The sequence below is a fragment of the Prenolepis imparis genome, unplaced genomic scaffold, assembly GCF_030444845.1.
Source record: "Prenolepis imparis isolate NDT839.2.m4 unplaced genomic scaffold, iyPreImpa1.0 SCAF_1, whole genome shotgun sequence".
Classification (NCBI taxonomy): domain Eukaryota; kingdom Metazoa; phylum Arthropoda; class Insecta; order Hymenoptera; family Formicidae; genus Prenolepis; species Prenolepis imparis.
In genome coordinates this window covers 12,808,663-12,831,866 of record NW_028141159.1, presented here as the reverse complement: position 1 = coordinate 12,831,866, position 23,204 = coordinate 12,808,663, and the positions used below count along the sequence as shown (strand labels likewise).

Sequence of the window (23,204 nt, the reverse complement as noted above, 5' to 3'; positions counted from 1 at the left end):
ACTATGTTATTGATAATTCGTCGCTGAAATATTTTACTAGCTAGTGGGATATAATGGGCGCGTTGGTAGGGTATGTATACATAGTCTGCGCGTTACATTCCACAGTTTCGTCGTCATTACACAGTGAGACTCGAGTGAGAAGGTAAAGATGTGTCGCCCTTTATATATTGTCGTATTATCATGCGTAATACTATATGAAATATGCGATCATTTTGAAATAATATAATTTTATATTAATATAAGTAATTATTATAATTAGCAATTATATAGCAACCCACGCGATTATTTTAAAAAGCTGATTCAATATTTCGCATATGTATATGTCATCAAAAGTTCGTAAAATATTTCGGTAATACTTATTGTTAAAGTCAAATAAATTTTGTTCAATTCTTTATTGTTTGATTTTACGACCTAAATATAATTCGAACGCATAGTAAAACAATCGAATCGCGGAATCGAGTAAAAATTAAAACAAAGATAAGCTGCGTGATATATTGATCTAATAAATAATTAATCTCTATACTATAAAATACTTATATAATTTAATATTTTATGTATAATACATATACAGAGTATGCGGTAATATCGCCGTACTTCTCGTGTGCAGGTAGAGCGAATTGAAAATCGTAACGTTTGGCTCTTTTCTTGCCACGCTTTTACTCGCGCAAATTGACCTATATTTTTAAATTAATTTTTGATTAATTATTGCGAAGATCATAGAAATCGCAAAATTGTAGAAGACTTTCCTATTCGATTTGACTCACTCTATACTTGCACACACGAGGTATGGCAATTATTACTGGACACCCTGTATATACCCCAAATTGTTAATAACACTTCACCCTCGTTGCGCGAGATATCGCGCCTGGGTCTCGCATTACCATGTGAATATAGTCGTATAACTCGAGGGGTAAGCGAGCCCGTTTACGAGGGTACGGCCCCCGGGATATATTATTCTATGGGCGCTAATGTAATATGACGAAGGTCGGGGAGGGTCTCCCGCGAGCGGCGCTTATCGCGAGCGCAGATAAGAGAGCCCCGCTAGTTATCCAGTTAGCTCGTTATTGTCCAATGATTTTAGATCACCCACCGATACATCGTTTTAACGCCATCGAGCACGTGCCTTGGGTCATACCCCTCTTCCCCCCTTTTTCTGCGCGTTCTCTTCTCTTTCCTCCTTTGTTCACCAATGGAGGCTGCGACGGGATACGATGACAAATGACGCGAGGAACGATCGGTCTCTTCCAGCCTAACAGATTCGATTCCACGGCGGGAAATGTCATTGATCCAGAAGAAGTCGATATGAGATTATGCTTGTGGAAAGTAAAGTTTTTTGCGCCCTAAAGCTCTTGATGGAGAAAGAAAGAGGAAGATAGAGAGAGAGAGAGAGAGAGAGAGAGAGAGAGAGAGAGAGAGAGAGAGAGAGAGAGAGAGAGAGAGAGAGAGAGTGTATGTGTGTGTATTGATTTCTTTAAAATTTATACGTATGTAATGCGTAAACTTTATAAATAATTTAATTCTTCCGAAATTTTTGATTTTTTATCTTAAATCACTATATAATAAGAACTTTTTCAGATTTAATGAAACAGTAAAGTTTTCTTACAAATTAAACTTCTTTCGTAGAATCGCAAAATAATATATCCATTTCCATTCCTGCGCTTCTTCGCCATCATTGTCTCTGCTTTATGTCTGCTCTTGTATGGTACTACCTAATATATGAGAAGAAGTGAAATATTTATGTGTTACATTGTCTCTCGCTGCATAAGTATGCTGCAAGAAAACGATCATAACAAATAAAATTTTATTCGTGCTTACACATAGAGTTATAAATCACTGACTAGAGTCATATATAAAATATAAACACACATTACAAACTTCATAATCAATTTGAATCAATATTTATGTTAAATTAGATGTTAAACTAGAACCATTGAGAGATTACGATTATGTGCAAAAATTTATTTTTTAGCAAAAACTTATTTTATTTTTAATATAAATAATTTAAATTTTATTCTCGAAAAACTCTCTATATATAAAAATTTATTAACAAAATATTTTGATGAGATAAAATAATCAAATGATAATAATATAATATAAATGATATGAGAGAAAGTATTCCGAGAATTGTGGATCTTATCTTTACTGCACCATTATGGCACTAATGATCTGCTTCCGAGACGAACTTATATATATTCTGCATTATCTGTTTGAATTATAATGTTCACGCAATCTTTCTGATTACAATAGAGAAGTTACTTGTCTCTTTTTAGGATGCAAAACTAAATAAAAAATATTAAAGTTTCGTGAAAATAGAAAAATTGGAAATTAAGAAACCTGTAAATGCATAATTTGCCTAATAGATAATAAAATATGCATTTATGTAATATATGTAAATATTGATAAAATAGTTTCTACCTTTTTTCTTTTTCATCTCTCTTATAAAATTTTTATCTTTATCGGTGAAATTTCTCTGATTTAACTCAGCAGTCTTGGTCAATATAGTTTAAAATAAAATTGACGTGTTAATTAATTCTCTTTCTCGTGAGCAATATTTATATTTAAAAATGATAATTAGTCACATAAAGATATGGTTAATTATCATTTTTAAATATAAATATTGCTCACGAAGGGATGAGTTACTTCTGCTTTCTCGAACAAGTTGACGAAGCAAATCGAGTTTGCTAGGACTTAAATAAAGTCGGAATTTAAGCGCACGCCCACGACGGGATTAACCACCATTTTGCGCTTGCAGCATCGAACCGCGTGGGACATGAAACGGGGGTGGAAAAGCAGGGAAAATGAAAAACAAGATGGCGCTAGGAGCGAAGGGTGGTCTTGGCACTTGCGGCAATTAAATGCTATAATGGCGTTAATTATTGTAGAACGACGCGCGGGGATAGTTTTGTCCGCATTTGCCCTCCGATGGCCATGCTGGATTCACCCCTACGTTACCCTCTGTTTCCCTCTTTATAACTTTCCGCGCATCATGGTCGCGAGAACAAAAGGTAGTTAAACGGCAAGAATGGCGCGCAAAGTTTTGATGAAGTTTTTCCTAAGAGTAGACATACGCTGCACTTGTGCAAAGCTTATTCTGATTTCTTTACTGTTGGCTATTTAAGTATCAACACGCAAGTACATTTATTTAAACAAAAAGGAAGAGAAGATTTTTGTTTCATTTTATTTATGTAATTCAATACTACTTCGAATCCTACTTTTTAGCGATAGATTTTCTAACGTGTTCAAGATTGATTTCTTTTTTAATATTTTTTTTCAATATAAATATTATAAAGCATAAGAGAATTAAAATTAATTTTAAACAGAGTTTTTAACTTAACAAAAATATAATTTTAATAGAGAAATTTCATTTGGTCTATAATTGTCATCGAATTTTATAACATCGAATGTAATTCCTACGAATGTTGATTTATAAAATAAAATAAAGTAATTTGAAAATAAGAGAAGATTAATATAAGAATAGCGGTTTGTTGTCTCTTTGGTCGCGTTACGAGAAAGTACATATAACCGTTACGTGTAGTCATTAGAACCGACTGCGTCCGGGGAGGGTTGGCGGACAGAACTTTTGCTGGGTTGGTCCGGCAATTTTGGTTTGAGTTTAATTACAGCGGCCCCGGGGGACAATCAGATATAAGCGTCCTGCACGAGCGACCGCCTTCAACCATCTCCGGTAAGAGCTGGCAAAGCTCACGGGGAAAATGGTTCGGCGGTGGTCGGGCCGACGTTATCTGCGAAAAACGAGGAAACGAGTGAACCTAGCGCGCGAGGCCAGCGGCCTGGGTAATTACAAATTTTTCTTAAAAAAACTTTTAATTTCATCGTCCTTTTGTTCGGTGGTGCGTGTGCCCCCGCGAAATCACAAACCGGACCATCTCTTCAACATTTTTTCCGTGTAATTACTAGCAACGTTAGACAATAGTCGTGCTCATTTTTATAGCAGATATCTCTGATACTCTTATTGAAAATGTGTAACCATAAAAAAATCTTTATTATTCTAAAATAATCTTTTAAATTTGATGAAAGTTAATTTATCCGTTTTCACATTATACGATAATAAAATATAGACAAACAGATAGATAAATTCTTATTTTTATTTACATTAAAAAAAGTTTAATACGAGACACAATATACATTGGACGCGTTTTAATGCAAGCAATACTTCTTAATAGCAATATAACATACAAGATATATATACAAATACCGAAGTATATTCTTGAAGGGATACGCAGTCAATCTATTTTCCCTCGAGATTAACTTGGAGATATGTCATGGAGATATAAAGTCATTTCGGTCGACTGCTCTACTATAGCAGATTTTTTCCCGCGCGCATCTCTTTCTTCCTCTCTAACAATATCATTGAGAAGTGCGGTGTTAATATCTTCATAGTGTATGATCGTTCTATTTTTGATGTACGAGAGAAATCACCGTCAAATGTAGGATGTTTTTCGAAAGAAACTCCGACCTTACAATGCTGAATAAAATCGCGATCTCTTTTCAAGAGGAGACGTTTTATTACAGTCGACCATTCAATCTCGATGAAGTGACTCCCCGCTTTCTGCCTTTTTGAAAATCATAAAATGACTAAGGTAGTGTTGACCGTGTCTGCTGAAGATGCAGTGACGCAGAAACGCAAAGAAGATTCTCTCATTCTTACTACGCATATTCTTGCTCTAAATATAGCTGTCGCGTATGATTATCATATTTGTTGACTATTAATTTTCCATATCAGGCGAGCGCATTTAACGTAAAATTGCGCCATTAAATAGGAAATATATCTAAGAATTGTTGATCTGGATTCTGCTTATCTAAGCTATGTTTACATAATAATTTAAAATAATTTGTGATTGAAGTTTCAACCGTGCGTTTATAATATGCAAAGTCAGAATATACGATAAATTCAGTTTACTCAATAAATAAAAATGAATACTTCGCGTTGTTTTATCGGAGCAACATAATTTCCGATATAATCCGATAATGCCGCGCTAACGAGCAAGTATTATCTAAACGAGAGACGGAGGGGGAGACAGAAGACTTTAACGTACGAAATATTCGATGCGGCAATCAAGTGAAGCATTTTGCAGAAACGATAAGGGAGCTTTACGGGAAACAATAATAATAGAAAGTTTACGACACAGCCGTGTTTTCGTATTATGTTACGGCCACCTACGGTCAGTTACACAGGCTACCACTTTGCGCTCACTTAAGTGGCGACGCGAACGACAATTTAGCAAATGTCTTCGCCGTCAAATAAATTACGCGAAATTACGGTGTGACATTATGTCACATAAATGGCACGATAGAGAAAAAGAAAGAGTGAGAGAGAGAGTGAGAAAGAGGGGGAGAGGGAAAGAGAATCGCGATCGAGCGCGGTGGGCGCAACGACTTCCTGGAGTGGCTCATTTTCGGGTTAATGATGACGGGATAATCGAAGCGCGTAAAAGTTCACGATAATAGGGTTTACCCCGAGATTGCATTTCGGGATATCTGAACAGTTATATAGTGTAAAGCACGCACTTGCAATTCAATAAATCTATTTACTGCTTATAATATACACCTTTCATATCTTTGAACAAATATATGTTACAGTATCACATTTTTTTTATAAATATGTTTCCGAGATTTATTTTTAATGATAAAATCAATTTATTATTATTCTCTCTGGATATATTATAATTGAAATGTGTTATTAGCTGCTATAGATCTAATTCTCTCTTGGATATTTTACAAAATAATAATTAATTATATGTGATATAATTTAAATGATTTTTTAGTATTAATTTTAAAATAGATAAATAAAAAATATAAATAATTTTTATATTCTTCGATCTTTCGTAAATTAGTCTACGCGGACGCCCACCGCATTCTCTCTACGAGACATATTTGTCTCTTATCCATCCAATTAGTAAGTCAAAGATACCGCGATGACCAACGCATTTGTAACCGGTTTAGGATTAACTAACACCGGCTCGCACTGCCGCCAGGTTTCACCAGCTCGGCTCCGATGCCCCTTTCTATCTCTTTCTTTCACTGTCATGGAGATATTAATTAACATTAAGATCGATTCGATAGTATGTTGAAGTTAACGTTAATTCAACCTTGGCGATTAAACTGTCGACAGCTGATAAATGAATCCGCCATTATTCGCAGCGTTTAATGTTGATGTTAGATGAACCTAGCATTATGATTTTGCTTCTTTCTATCGTCGTGATTTTTCGGCTGGCGACGAGCACGCGCGTACATATCCCACATAATTTTACTGGTGATTCATTGCGCTTGCAATATTCTATCAAGCTTAATTGCGCGAACGTTAACTCTACATTGTATTGCGTGATGCATATGTTTATGCACACTACTATATCTAACATAAAGCATTATTCTATAAAATAAATTTTATTTACAGCTCTTGAAAAAAATTTCTTATTATACGTAAGCATTGTATTTACAAAATCATAAGAGGGAAAGAGAGAGAAAGAAAATATTAATTAAATTTCTTGTAATTTTTTTTAATGAAATATTTTGGAGAAGATGTGATAAAACTACAAAAATTATATAGAATATAAATAATTTTGATATTTCCAGTAAATAATAAAAAGTTATAAATTTTGCATTTTAGACACACACAAAACGACAGTTTTTTACTTACTTCTGTAGTTATGCATGTAAGATTAATGTTTATAGGATAGTTTATATTTATAATAATGTTTTCAATTAGCGCGTTATTACACCGTTAGCGATAAAAGAGAAGACAAATAATGTTGATTCTTTAGAGCACGATTATTTGCATTGCATAAGACTTCGTATATGCATTCTCATTGTATTCATATATATTCAATAAGGCTAGGTCGGAATTACAATAGTTCAAGTTCATAATACTTAATTTATTGAAAAATATATTTTTTAACGCAATTGCGTCTTACGAATAATTACGAGTAATCAGAAATTAAATGAGATAAATATCCTCATTAATTACTTGAATACAATTTATTAATTTTGAAAAAGAAAGAAATATTCTATTTGCTATTTATATTTGCTATTAATATATTATTTTGCTATTTTTATAATTGCAAATAAAATATTTTAAATTACCAAGTATACTGTTTAAGTTATATTGCCATCATATGAAGACAGGTATTCATATTTGGAATAAGCGAACGAATGAAATAGTATGAGTAAAATATTGTATTTCAATAATCATGAAATGGCCGCATTGATAATGCAGCTGGCAAATAAGATATTTTACGCGTTAATCTTGAATGAGAGGTAATTAAAATTTTAAAAAGATTAACGAGCGCGCGTTATCATAAACAAATTTACGTTTTATATTAGCGATCGGTCTTATGTATAATTTTCTTAACAAGCGAAAATTATCGTTAAAACAAATCATCGATTCTTTATCTTTTTTATTTAATGTTACATTTATTTTCGCGTTTACTGTGCACGATTTGTTCTGCAACTGGAAAGCTAATTACGCGATTTAATGATTCTATATTGTGATTATATTTATATAATTATCACGGTTTTTGTAGCACGGGATTATCGCATCTTCATAACAGCTGACAACATTATTACATAACATATTTACACAAAACAATTTTGCTCGCAAAAAAAATTTCCACTTCGATAATCCATATTAATAAAGGCATAATTATGTATATACGTCTGTATTTACGCTCTTTTAAATTGTTTTTGTTAAGATAATGGCAATTTGAAATAATTTTTTTTTTTTTTTTTTTATAAAGAAATTAATCATATTTACGTAATGAATTCAAAAACTAGAAAATTTTATTACAAAGAATAAAGAAATGTGTCGCAAATTATATTAATAATACTGAAATATTTTCAATCCATTTATCGATTTTTGAAAGAACGGAATTTATATTTCGCTTATCTACTTCCGCATTTTGAGTTTATTGGGCATTATAAAGCGTTACAATGCATCAGTCTAATACTCATCGCGGGCCCGTTTGTTTAGCGGCCTGAAATAATCTGCAATCTGTACCGTCGCGTGTTTTCTGCCACGCGGGTTTATCGCGATCATTAATACACCCTCCTGTGGAAGGCATTTATCGGCAGATAATTAATTTTGTTGCGTAACGCCGGGTTAATCGCTCATTAAAACTCACTCCGCCCCCGTCGCGTCGCCTTCTCCGTAAAGCGGGAGGTGCGCATTAATTCGACAACAGATAATTTTGATCGCGCCGTAATCCCGATAATTGGATCGAAAAACACGAACCGACTCGCAGCAGTAGACACGATCGATGAATTTGCTTTCTACGGAAAGTTACGCTAATTAAATCATTATAATTAACTGTCGACAGCGACGACGATTCATTTTCTGTTACGTAGGCGAACTTGACATTTAAATGAATTTCCTATATGATAAAAGCGACGTCATAGTGCGGGAATATTGGTAGATCGCGCTCGCATATTCGCAGCAATTAATTTGTTATTTAATAATGAAAATGAGATGAGAGTGCTTTTTTTTATATAAAGCGGTGCGCCGACATAAAGAAAATGTCTCGAAACTATTGTGTTTATTTCCAATCATAGATTCTCACTGTAATCGATTATATAATCATTTTGTTCGTATTTTGACCTAAACTTAATCGGAAGATTACGTTATCAAAAGATTACTAAACTATTAATAGATATTTAATATTGAATACTGAGGAGATGTTTGCTGAGAGTTTTGTAGATAATAAAAATATAATCTAAAATTTTTTGTTATAAAGATGATTGTTATAAATGATTGTTATAAATAATTTTCAAATCATTTAATCTGATAATTTCATTTCTTAATAATAAGTATTATATTTCTTAATAATAAGTATTATTAAAATTTTGACCTATGCTATAATTTCAGAGTTATCACAAATGATTAGTTTCGATAAAAATTAAGCTAAAAAAATTAATCTGTAATTTGTCGTAATCTATAATTAAACAATCATGAAATATTGAAAATCCCGAAATAAATTTAGGATTTTGATTTTTTTATTATTGAGTCCTTTAGGTCGTAAAGTTCCTATATCAGATTGATAATGTATATATCAGTACATACATATCAGTACTTCACGCACATGCAATGTATATCACTGGGTCAAAACATATTAAAACGCACGGGAAATGATATTTTAAATATAATTAACCGATATATAATTGTCATCTCAATATGTATTGAGATATTGCGCAAATCTTATTCTCGCCGGATTAAACAATTTATATATAATGTTATTGCAGTCACATTTTGCTGTGTATATTGCGAATGCAATTATCAATTACGGAGAATAATTTGTGCTACATCAACATTAGTTTATTATGAAATACATGACGCAACACATCTTTAGAAAATTACTTATATTTTTCCCAGGATTGAAGTCTTAGTAATAACAATTGTTTGTAAATTTTCAAAAAATGGTAATATATACATATATGCTTCGATTGCTATTTGTTATACATATATGATTTATATTGTTATATACATGATTTCAAATTAGATATCTTTTAGAATATGAGATTTATTGATATTCGAAAATTTCAATTAAAAATACTTATTAAAGTAATAGCTATTAAATATCAACGAAGCTCATTATATTAACAAAGACTTATGGGAAATGTGTGATAGAAACTAACAACTCATGAAATCGAAATCACATGCAAGACATTCGAAATGTGAATCGATCTTTATTTTAAAGTCAATCGCGCAAAGATCTTGACCCGACACTCGATTGAACTTAGGCTCTATTGAGATCGTAAATAGGCGTCATGGAAATGAGATGTGCATAAAAAATATAAGACCATCGCTATTTGCAAAATATTCGTCGTATTAATCGATTCCGTAAGAAATGTAACCAGAACGCATTTTAACACTTTGAAAATTCTTTATAAATACAATCGAGCTGCATTTTCAACTGCAACTGTATTTCAACTGTATGATATAGCATTGCGTTTAATCAAATACATCAAATATCTCACGCAATTTCTATTTATAATTATACCTATATAATTGAGATTTAATTTTTAAATTGAATTGTTGAGATATCTCCATTATAAAATATTAAACAAGGTTGTGACAACTGATAACCTTCTATCTAGTTATTGCAAGAAAAGACTGACTTGAAATTTGTCATGTAATGTGTGAGATGCATATTTTGTACAATATAGTAATTTAAAGATCAAAAGTCGATACGAAGAACGTTGGTTATAAAAGTTCGAGAATAGCGTTTATTATTTTAATGAGTCTGATAAGAACTTACGATATACACTATTTCTACTTTATTTTTATATACTTGATATTATTAACGTCGAAAATATTTTATATACACTTATATAAAATATCGAATATAATTTTTAATTAAAAGTGCAATAATTATACTATCACATAAGAAAAAGTAGTTTTAAATTAAGACTGGTTTTATAGTTTTCTCTGACGCAAGAAATAGTTATTAACCATATATGTAAATGATTTGTATCTGAAGATCGTAATAACGTCTAATCAGTAATACGGTAGCTTGTGTGATGTAATTTGATAATATCTGACTTTTCTGAAGCAGTGGTCGAAACAGGCAGTAATGATTGGCGACTAATTACGTGATTAAAATTCAGGCACGTACCAACTACTTCTAAAAAATATTCCAATAGGCGTGACAAGTTAGATAGATCAACTTTAATTAAAAAGACCGTTAAGTCTATCTCGTAGTTTCATGAGAAAACCTCTAACAAGCAGTTCTCTCTCCACTATAAAATCTATTTTTGCTTCTAGAAAGATTTTATTATCACATATTATACGTTAATTTTAATCCACTTATAAAAATTAATTGGTGAATACCAGTTTAATCTTGTGTTATAAGTGGCAGATGATATATTCTTATGAGGATGTTTAATTTTCGTTGCATCAGAGAAAGATAAGATAAAATTGATTATAAATTTATGAGTTTATACATGTATTTGTACAAACACATGTATAAACCTTGAAAAAGATAAAACGGAGTTGTTGACAATCGCAGTGCAGTTTCAATCTTTGTAAATAATGTAGCAATTATTTACAATTATCTCTTATATATAATTATAATGATATAAACATTTAATATGCTAATTTTTTCACTAACTTCTTCGTTGAAATTTTCCATGATCATTCGTGGTTTAAAACAATATTATTTTATTTTATTTAAATTTTTTATCTCTGTCTATATTTATACTCGACCCCGTTGCGACTCATAATGCAGTACCACGACTTTCTGACTCATAAATTTACTTTCTATTTAAAGTATCTATTTAATCTTACAAGTCTTATAAATGCCTGATCTTATAAATCTTTTAAGCCGCGAATGCTCCAAGAGTGCCCAAGGATAGACAAAGATACAATTAACTAATGCAAAAATAATATATTGCGAGCGACTGTTCGGGCGAATGAAAAGCGGTTACAAGGGGAAGAGAGGAGAGGGAGCAGACGGGCCAGCAGACGAAAAAATTCGGAATATTTATGTTCGGTATTATTAGCGTACGTCGGCGATATCTCGGTGGGCATCGCTAATTAGCCCGCGCGAACGACGCGGACCTTTCGGCAAACAGTGCTGGCTACTGTCTTTAAAGATTCTTCTTCGAGCGCAATCAAGATGGTGGCGCCAACCACCCGGCGAAGTTGATTCCGAAACTAATTGCCACGGCTAATTTATCCCAACGACATATAACGCACAGAGACGCCATTCTTGGATACTGCGTAATCGCGTTCGCGTAATCGCCGTCGTACGTCGGGAGGATCCGTGCGAATCTCACATAGGTGCTCAAACTTAGACAAGGGCATGGACGCGTTCTCTCTCTGCTGGTTTCAGTATATTGTAGCATGGTAAATTATTGTCTGCAGCTGAACGCAAGATAGATAGGTTCCGTCGCACAATTATACGCACGATGTTTCGCTACTGATTTTCCCTTCGTTGATGATACCTTGATAAATTCGACGAAAATGAAAGACTTAGTTATAAAATTATTAATAAAAACTTATATTAAAATTATATATTTAATATTAAACATTTTTCAAAATTGTAAAAAATTAAAATCTAAATTTAGTTGAAATTTTCGGTTTGCGAAGAATATGAGAAGACATGTGTACACAATAATATCTATTTAGTCAAACTATTAAAAATAATCGATTTCAAAATTATTAAATTAATGTTATTATAAAATATTCTAGTACTATAGTATGAATTATAGTACAGAAATCTAATTCGATTTTCACGAAAAATAATATATTATAATGTATTAATTAGTATATTTAATTAATATATATTAGTAAACATTAATAAATAATATATTAATTAATGATTAAGTTTATATATATATATATATATATATATATATTATATTTCTAATTCAGGTTTCTAATCAGTTATACCTTTTTTAGCAAAATAGAAAACAAGGGATCTCGGGGAATGATAGTGGGGGAAATAAACTCTGCTGGTTATGATAATACAATTTATTAAATAAACTCTTCTATTCATATTTATTTTACATTTATACAAAATTGGAAAAAGAATTTTCTCCGAAGTATCGAGATTTATTTGTTTCAATATTTGCACTGTACGATGCAAATGTAACCCCATTTCTCGAATAATTCATTGGATGTTTATGTACAAAGCGATTAACATAATCAGTAATATTTACAATTCTATTTACAACAGCTTCTCTAACCTTTTCAAAACAATGACAAACGATATTGGTACAGAGCTTAAGCACAAATTTTTCAACGGACACCTTATTTCTTTCTTTAAATTAATACTGGAAAACGTGAAACCAATTATATGACATTTTTCTCTTCGAAATCGTTTTAAAATAATTCGATTATCAATTATTATAAAAAAATGTTTTCTACTGCAATGCTGCAACGCGTGATTTACAATCACGTGATTTTTAAATCTTTTTTTTTTGCATAGTCGAAATCATTCGGGAAGGTATGAATCGATGACATGTTTCTATGACCGCTATTGTATAAACGCTCGAACTCTCATTGCCTTGCGGGATGCTGGGTGATCGCGTGATGAGGTGTTAAGCCGGGATGAGACAACATTCCTACGGGATAAAGTCCCGCGGGAGTTAAAAGTCCTGGATGCGAGCCGTAAAGCGCCGTATGATGCTGCCTCACGGCTGACATCCTCAGCTTTTCGATTTGCGCTTCTTGCAAACGTTTCGCCTTAGCACGTCGGTTTTGAAACCAGATCTTTACCTGCAACAATAAATCAATGTAAATTTATAGCAGCGTGTTTGGAGAGGATGAGTTTCGAGATGATAACTAATGCGAGATTTAGTTATTCGTATGTTCGCGAATGTTTCAACAAGATTTCGTAATCATTCGGGATGTAATGATTTACATCGAGTCGCGGCTTTCAAGCAGTCAAGTTTATAAGTTAAAATTAGTTCGAGTCTGTAACATTTATCGCTGAATATCGATAGTCTTTACTAATTATATATCAATATTAATATCGACTAAATATATTCGACACAAGATTTCCATTAATTTGAAATGAAAATAAATTGTGTCAGTTTTATGGCATCATATAATTTCGTATATAACTTCTTTCATTCGTCGGAATCCGTGGCTCGAACATTCGTGGCACCAAAGTCTTTAAAATAAAGTGGAAGGGGACACATAAAATTTTATCTAAATGTCACTTTCGGAAATTATTTTGGTAAACGACATCTCGATGACATCGCGATAAAGTCGAGAAGAAGAAACTGACAAAAATAATCCGCGATAATAATCATGACGTACATCTGCGTACTATAAACAAACCGTTACACCCCTCGCCGTAATTTTATCGCCGTTTCTATCTTAATCGAATAATCGATGCCGTTGTTGTCGGATCTTTACGAAGCGGGACTGATGCGCGTTCGTATATATACGCACGCGAAATGCGTTTCGGAAATCGCTGCCAGAGAATCGGGATCTCAGCCGGAGATAATTGGTCGGTCATCGCGTGCTATCGCGGAACGAGCGTGTTTCAGGCAATTTGTAGTCTATTAATAAAATTACCAACCTCTCTTTGCCCCCTCTGTACTGAGACGGTTCGGATAGCGCGCATTTATGTGTACTAATTACCGCGCATCTGGCAGAACGCCGCGCGGCCATAACTAAGCTCTGAAAGACACGCGCGAATTGTTTTGACTCGTGAATGGCACTCGGGCCCGAAAGAAATAAAAGTGTCGAAAAATGCGGAAAGTGCCGGGGAGTTGTCAATTTGAAATCCTAACGGATGCTGCACAGATCGGCCGCTGTTTCTCTTCGAAGAAATTATGATCCCCGCGACGCGGCCCGGATACTAATGTGCTAATTTGATTGCGTAATAAGTGAGGAATTTACAATTCTCGAATCGTTAAATATTCCTCTCCGACTGCAGTTCAATAAACCATCTTTAAATTTAAGTTGTTTATAGAATAAACACTAGGCAAATCGAACGAATTAATAGCCTACTCGCTAATTAGTGCTAAGAGACATCTGTGCAAAGTTGTGTAATCGTACACCTCGCGTGAAAGATTAGAAAAATCACTTAGCAAATGATTCTTGAGGCGGTAAACAAAGTTTTCCATTTGTATTTTATCAGCGAATATTTATATATATGCATACTTAAAAATTTTATACGCAACAAACATCGTTGTTAATTAAAACATTCTAATACGTGTCAAATTTAACATTTCATTACACAACTTATGCACATTTTAAGTAATACACATTTTGATACGAGATTGACTTTTACCTGTGTCTCCGTAAGGTGCAATGACGTCGAGAACTCTGCCCTCTCAGCGACACTCAAGTACTGTCTCTCTCTGAACTTCTTCTCGAGGGCCAATAACTGCTGTGTCGTGAAAGGCGTTCTGGGCTTACGGTTAGGCTTGTGCTTCCTCAAGTTGCACTTAATCTTAGCCGGCTCGCCGTTCTCTGGAAAAAAAAAAAAGAAACACGCTTTCAGTCGAAGTGCATGTCGTGCACGGGAACAGCGACGAACATTATGCTCGTATGAACAAACTGACGGACACAGATAGTCCTCCCGCGAGAAGGTGTTTCGCGGGATAGGTAGCCTAACGGAGGAAAGGACCGGGAGACCGCAATGTGTCCCGTTTTTGTCGGCCTCGAACGGACTCGAATAGCCCGGCGAGGGCAAACGCATCTTTTTAGGGGGCAATTCATAATTTTTCCGTCGGAACGGCGCCGCAAACTGGTCTCATTACTTTTTTGCCGGCCGACCGCAAAATTCCGGCCGCGAATTGTTTCTACACAGCCCGGCCGCGGCTACCGCGCTCGCATAAGAGCGCCGATCGTAACGCCTGCTCGCGCGAAGGAAGGCGTCGTTGGTGAGCTTGGTATTCTTCGCTTGTGCTTCGTTTAGGTTTAGAAAAAGACGCGCCGCAGCATCGGCATCGTGTCGGTTAATTGCGCGCTAGGGAATACGGTGTTCTCGTCGATGGTATAAGTATAGCGTTATTTTGTTAGCCGTAGTTATCGCGCGATCTCCTGTTCAATAGAAGCATACTAATCCCTTTAGACAGATTCAGATTTTATATTAGTATCAATTTGTCAAATTTGAAACATTAACATTATGAATATGAGGTGAGAAGAAGCCTCGTGAGATTTTTAAGTTTGATTAAGTCATAAAAATTCAAAGACGCAGTTTTATGCATGACGCAGATAAAAAGTTTTCTCATATTTATCTTATGCATCATACATGAAGAAATAAATATAAAAAATATAAATAAGAATATTGTGTCCTTCTTTAATGATTTATGAAAGTATCTAATTGCTTTCCAGTGAAATGCGAAATAAACGTTAATTTATATCCTATAAAATATAGTTGATGAGGAAATATCATTCGGATACATTTTGTATATATTTAAATATTTAGAAAGTTAAACACACACACATATACACAGATAATATCGTTAAGTTTGTTTCTATGCTATACGTTCAGATAATCGAGGATTGTGTCGAGCCACCATAAGACAGAAAGGAATACAGAGAGAGGTCCGGTATTGGAATATATCGGTTATATCCCTTGAGATTTGTCTCGGCACAATTGACAGATTTGTAGAGCGGAGGTGAACAGCTTCTGTACCAAACAACGAGTCAAGATTCCGACGAGACAAAAGACCACGTCGTCGTCGGTTTGGCAGTTGCTGTTTCTGAATTTCAAATTCGTCGTCGGAACCGCTCTTCACTCATCTCTCTCCTCATCTTGTTCTTCTCGTTCATTCCTCCATCCGAGATTCTCTACGCATCAACTCGGACTTACAACACCATAGTATGCGCCATGCTTGATCCTACTTCAGGAATTGTCCTTTGTATACGTTCCTCACCGCTCGCTAAGGGTTCCAATTAGTCTCGGCATCCGGTGATCTCTCCGCGTCGCAGGGGCCACCAAAAACGCGGGGCCTGATTTCAATCCGGGACTACCGATCGGGAATGTGCATTCGAAATAATTAGCTGATTCCGCCGAGATAGCGTGTTCCACGAATGCAACGATCATCGAACAGGAGTGCAAACAGGAAAGAACGGATCGAATGGTTGATGCCCTTTGTTGCGTTGCATAACGATCGAGAGAATAAACATTCTCGATAAAATCGTGTCTGATCTCTCTGCGTTTGAATATTGGTTAGGCTCCACGTTTATCAAGAAAAAAAATTTTAATTTCAGATGTTTTTAAAGAAGAAATAGATAAAAATTATTGATTTGCTATCACATTATGTTATAATACTAATATATTTTTCAATTAAATATACACTCTATGTGTATGCATATGTGTGTGTATATTTTGAAAATTATATTAGTATTATAACACAATGTGACACACAGCAAGCTAATGATTTTTACTTTCTTTCTTGAAAACATCTAAAATTAAAATTTCTTTTCTCGATACATGTTATATGGGGATATTATAGATATAAATATATATAAACAGGTACTATGTATATTTTTTCTTTCGCAACAACATTTGAATTACTTAAAGATATAAAACTGTCTGTACTTTGCTTGTACCAGTAAATTTTCTTACGGCATAGAATCACTTATTTAGGATAATCACGGTAAAAGAAGCGGTGGCATAAAACTTTGAAGGGGTGCGCCGATCTGTGAAAGTACCCTCTACGAGAGTTCATATTTCAGAATTATGGCATTTCGCCCGTATGGCGCGTATATTCTACACGGGATCTCTTCTAGAATTTTTCATGTCGACAATAGAGAAGCACACAAGCAAAACCATCTTTATTTCTGGCCACAAAATTATTATTTTATAACTGTATAATTTATTTGTTTTAATTCTTTCCAATTTTTTAGATACAACAATAGATTATGTTGTAGTGCAGACTATGTTGTAATCAAAGTTTTTATAAAAGTTATTATAAGCAAGAATTCATGCAATATTGTCATATTAAAAATTATTTGTAAATTTAAAAAGGTTTCCATTAAAAGGAAACATTAAAAAGAATTTTATAAAATACTTAACACGAATATGAATACGAAGTGGTTAATTAATTGAATTGATTAAATATTTAAAGAACATCAAGCAAGTTTTATTACGTAATAATATTAGATAAATATTTTATTCATAAATAACAATCTCTTTTACAACAGTCACTGATTAAGCGAGGATACGCGAGAATTGTTCGGTTCGTCAAGCGACGGTAGGCTATCGTTTAATAGCGGCCGAAGCGGCCATCAGAGAATCAATTTTCGTTCGTCGATTATTCGATTTGTCTCGGGACACCTTTCTGCAATAATCATCCATTGTTTCGTTATAGAGAAAGAGAGAGAGAATCCATGAACAAAACGTAGTTAAGTTCACTCCTGCGTTTCTAGTGAGTTCTTTGACGAAACAAAATGATGATGCAAATTGCTTCTTTAACTGTCGTCTGTTATAATTCGTAAATCGCTTAGCTAATTAACATTGGAAGTAATATTTATTCGCAATCGTAATTAAAAAATACACTGTGTGTATGTGTGTGTGTTTGTATATATCGCGTTAATTATTTGCGCTACAGATAGATGCTTTGATTTAAAAACTAATTATTAAGTTGTTAAAAGCTATATTAAATTATTGAGTTGTAAAATAGTTAATAGAAAGCACATTTGTTTGATTATTATCGTGAGATATTCTTTTGCTAGGCTTATGTTTTCAGAATATCATCACGTTCGATATTATGTATCAATAAGGAGTAAAGTTGTCTGGATTCTATATAGCAGCGAGAAATCGTCGTCTGTAAACCGCGCCTGTAACCGCGTAATCGCTTTAGCCAATGAACCATGAAAAGAATCTGCCGAGAAATACAAGGGAGATTGGCACTCCGCCAAAGATTAAGGACTATCCCAAACACAGTTGTCGTCGCACTTTGTGAAATTAACACTAGAACGATCGAAAATTAATAACGCTACTTTGAGAAACTATATTACCAAGGATATAAAAGAAGAAAAATGAGAATTCTTTTTCAAATTTTATCTTCTCACCTTAACACATATATTTCATTAACATAAATTAAAACATTTAATTAAATTAAAAATCAAAATAAAATCGACTAGCTATTTTAGCATTTAAAGCGAGAATAATGTTTAAAAAATATATTAAAGTAAAGGCTGACACTCACCGTTCAGAGGAGCATGATGAGAGAAGTGAGCAGGGAAGAACGTGGCGGTAGCTGCGGCTGCTGCAGCCGCAGCGGCCGCAGCTGCATTCTGATGTCCGCCACCCCAGACTGCAGGGTGAAAATTAGGCGGAATCCCGGGGATACCATCGAGAGTGGCGAAACCGCCAAGATAGGCTGGAGTTGGTCTAACGGGAGTTGGACTAGACGGATGATGCTGAAGATCCTCGACGTCCACTAGTCTACTCTCGTCTTCCTCGATGTCGTCCGTCTCTGAACACCTCGAGTGAACTTCACCATGAGAACTGCTAGTAGGTGATTGCGAGCCAGCATCCTGATGATTGCCGATGATTTTCGGAGACGAGGAACAGCCTATCACGGATTCCGGAGTGGTTCTGATGTCAGTAGATCGATGCACTCGATAGTCTACGCTACCGGAGGTCGATCGTCTGCTGGGTGATTCGATACTGCAAGTGAAATCGATCACTTCGGGATACCTTGGTGGTGTCCCCGAATCCGAAGCATTGTGAGGAGAAACGCAATGGCTCAATCTAGTTTCTTGACTGGGTGACGAAAATGAAGTATATCTTGATGTTTTCAAATCGCAAAGATGCTTCGGCACCGAAATGTTGATGCGAGGTTCCTGTCGAATCGGCAAATGCGAGACGATCGATGATGACTTGGATGACATCAAGAGAGCATCCTGCTTCACCGGGGACTCCGACGTCTTCCTGGGCGCCAGCAGGGCTGCGACGGAGAAACTCAATTGATGAGTCGGTTTTGAGGTTGCTTGCAGCGCCTGAGCCTCGTTTGACGAATCCGGACTGGTCGATCCAGGCGTCACCGGCGAGGTCATCCTTATTACTGTCATTCTCGAACGTCGATCGGGCACGTTTTGTGTCGATTAACACTGCTCGGATTTGCAATAACAATGTTCGGATATTTTATGTCTGAACGAGAGCTCGTTCGCTCATCCGCGACAGATTAAAAAACTCGTGCTTCACTGTTTTTCAAAGCAATCCTCACTGATTCGCGCATAATCTTTCACGAACTCGCAAATTACTCGAATTCGCCAGCGGTCAGCTCCGGAAGACGACGCGCGCGAAACACATCGTTTACTCCAAGAACAATGTCCGACGTTTGACAGCTTTCATGGATCAATGATCGTTGACCGTCAGCTCCGGTAGCCTCCAGCCAAGTCGAGCTCTCCGTGTGGACTGAGTCCGACCGTTCAGCCAGCACCGCCCTGATTTTTCTTTTTGCCTCCGGCCGGGTGTTCGTGGTGGGGTTGAACGTACGTCAGAACAAGAGAGATCTCCTGCAAGAGTGGGAAATGCGAGTGATAGAATGAGAAGGAGAGGATCAGAACGGGGCTGGCAACTACCAACGGGGCTGGAAACTAGTAACAGGGGCATTCCTCGCGATGCTCCGCCCCGTAGCTGGGGACCCAGGAACAGGAATTATCTATACAGCGATTTTTGTGCCGAGAGGGATAAGTTTCTCTCGTGCAAATGCGACGCGCCGTCACGGAGTAGAGAGGGATGCGGAAAGGGGGTGAGGGGAGCGCGACGGGAAGGAGAGATTTAATCGCCACTTGCTTTACTACGTCGGAGACGGTAATGAGTGCAATTGAGCAATTAGGCGGGGTGATTAAGATTGAAAAAAAAAATTAAGAGTGCGGATGAGATAGTTTTCAATTGTTGTTACGTATATTAAACGATAAAGCGAAGAGATAATATATGGATCAACGAAGAACGTTATTCAAACATTCGAAAATATTTTTAGAAATATGTCCGATATGTGTATTATTTCATTAATGATAAATATTTCGACAAATTATTTCTCTTCTTATTTGATAATAAATTTAGTTATGAAAATAATGTTGGCGCAAGATAACACTAATAACAGAAGAATTTTGCTGAATTAATAGTTAGAAAAGAAATAAATAATAAAACTTTTTTTCACGATTTAATTTCAAATATATAAATTTTAACTTGAATCAAAATTGAATTTGTGATTACTAAATTGGGCAAAAATTTATTTAAAAAATTAAAGAATTATCATATTATTTCTTAATTTAATAAGCAATTTATTATATTGCATTAATTACCTAAATAATTTTGGTACGACAATTACAATATTTCAATTCATAATTATTATATTAATCACGTTTGGCTGACAACGAGAGATACACAATGCACTATATCACGGTTGAAAGGATTAAATCATGATCGCATATACGAGGTGCAAAAATATGAGAATTCTGAAATTTCGGCCATCTCTTCCAGTCCGGGAGATACGGTTTGTTCGCGCATGCAGGTAGATAGATAGGTATATCGATTCGCAGTCGAACATCAACCCCTCTCAGTCTCGAGACTTCCCTCTCGACGTTCAGCCCCTAAATCGAGCCGTCGCGTCGCGGCGTGTCGGGAGATTTTCGGGGTTCGTCCGTGGCGCTCGTTTGTTCTGACGGAGATTCCATCGTCGCGCACCCGTCCGTCATATTTACGGTGACTCCGTCACGTAACTTTGCGATAAGCAAAAACAAATGAGTCCCGATAGGGGTGCCGATATAACACTGCACCGCCGAATAAAACCTCGCGGACGTTCTTCCATTTTCGCGGAATTGGTTGGAGCCGTAAATTTCATCGTGCGGAAATCCGCGCGGTGTCTATTTTCACCGTTTTATCAGAGAGAATCGATGTCAAACCTCAAAAACATATCGCTTACCAGTGCGAACACATTCATATCGTTACACCGTTACATTATTCGTAACTCTCCGTTAGACAAAAATCTGTTTGTTTGTCTATTTGATGGAGACTCTGAACATAGACGAAGTTTATTAATACGAATAATAAAATGTCTGTAGAAGATATTCAGCATAAAGCATATACATGATTGTCTCTCGCGGATCAATTAATATACGTAGTGTAAGACGTTTAATGAAGCTGAATATATAGAATCGAAATAGATATTCATTGTTGAGTTGGTCTTTATACTGTCAACTGCCTTTCTGAGAAATTGTTATTCGACAGTCGATATCATGACAGACTCGTATTGTACATAACGAAGGTATAGATAGTCGGAAGACGATTCACGATTAACTTTCCCCGTAGCTAAATCGGTAGACTAACAGCGCGATATTAATGCTAACTGCAGACTCGGCAATTGAGAAGAAATCGTGATGGCAATAAAGAGATTCATAAACTCCCAAAGTAACAAAGCATTTCGCTATCTTTCGTTACTCGAGGCATTAATGTTTACAGGCCATTGATTTTTGAATTCGCTTTCATGAGCATATATCCATTCCGTTTACTCTCAAGATAAATTTGTGTGTCCGATTGGCGAGGTCATAATTGCGTTCTCCTTTCGTTAGATTTTTTTTTTAAATAATCGCAGTATTCACTAAAGTACTCTTCAGATATTTAAATTTTCAGAATCTATGTGTATATCTTTTCTAAGAATTTTCGAATCAAACTTATACAAATTATATCGATTTTGTCAAAATTCTTAGAAATTATTTGCCCAACAAACACACAGTGTCAGAGAGAAATGTGTATTACTTCCTGATAATATTCTCCTAAATAAATCGGTTACCGTGCGATTCGCCATTACGATGTAATCTTTCACAGGAAACGAGTGTTTTCTATTAGAGCACACCGTGACGGTCGGATCGTCGTTATTAAACATCGTCCTTTCAATAATTAAAGAGGACAAGAGCGAGGTCGAGAAAGATGCCGTTGCCGCGGGATAGAGAAGGATGAGCTAATTTGGATGGTTACCAAGGCAAACGATACGTTAAATAGATAGGACGGGTAAGCTGTGGGGAACCCGACATAATGAGGACCACCCGCTAGCACCGTAAGATGTACTCGGTACACGTACTCGGTGTATCGCAGAATTTTGCTTAAACGCTCGCCATTTTCTCTAAACAAACTTCTGTATATCAAATGTGCATTCGCAAGCTTTTTAAAGAAATGATACTCTCTTTAGCAAATTATATAAAATTTAGTATAATATTGAAAGCAATTGATTTTTCTTTAATTCTTTTATGTGTTAATGTAAGAAATTGAACTTTTTATTAGCCAATGTGTTAAAATTTGTAAAGAAAACAAGAGATTTATTTATTCATTATATGTATTTAATTTTATATAATTGATTATCTTTTTAAATAACATTTGAATGTTTTTATACTTTCATATTTTTATATCTATCAATAATTATTGCGAATAATGTTTGGACATATGAAATAAGACTAAATTTAGTTCAGTCTAAATTAATATAAATATAATACTGTGTGTAATAATATTTACATACGCTATAAAATTTAAATTGATGCAATATGATGCAAATGTTTCTGAAAACATGAATAGCTAAGAAACTTTCAACAGTCATGGATTTTGATATCGAGACACCCTGTACGTGTAAAGTCCCAGGAGCTGGCCGTTAATTATTAGCGAGCCGCTATATTGAGCATGAAAACAGTATTTCTTTCGGGCAGAAAAGATTCAAGTCAAATTGGCGTTAAAATTGCAATCACGGTGGTCCGTCTTCCTCGTTTCGCCTTGCTCCAT

At 35.1% G+C, this 23,204-nt stretch overlaps 1 protein-coding gene and 1 long non-coding RNA gene across 2 annotated transcripts in view; one reads left to right on the top strand and one right to left on the bottom strand.

The window, feature by feature from the left end:
* The window catches only part of LOC145936641 (uncharacterized), a 36,811-nt gene that overhangs the window by 7,902 nt on the left and 5,705 nt on the right, over positions 1-23,204 (top strand). The gene's annotated exons all lie outside the window — the stretch shown is intronic.
* Positions 12,470-19,873, bottom strand: LOC145936582 (uncharacterized). The gene is made up of 3 exons (XM_083038927.1): positions 18,634-19,873; positions 14,760-14,941; positions 12,470-13,231 (listed from the first exon to the last, which is right to left on the bottom strand). The coding sequence occupies exons 1-3, from the start codon at positions 19,499-19,501 to the stop codon at positions 13,013-13,015; spliced, it is 1,269 nt and encodes a 422-aa protein (XP_082895053.1). The 5' UTR covers positions 19,502-19,873; the 3' UTR covers positions 12,470-13,012.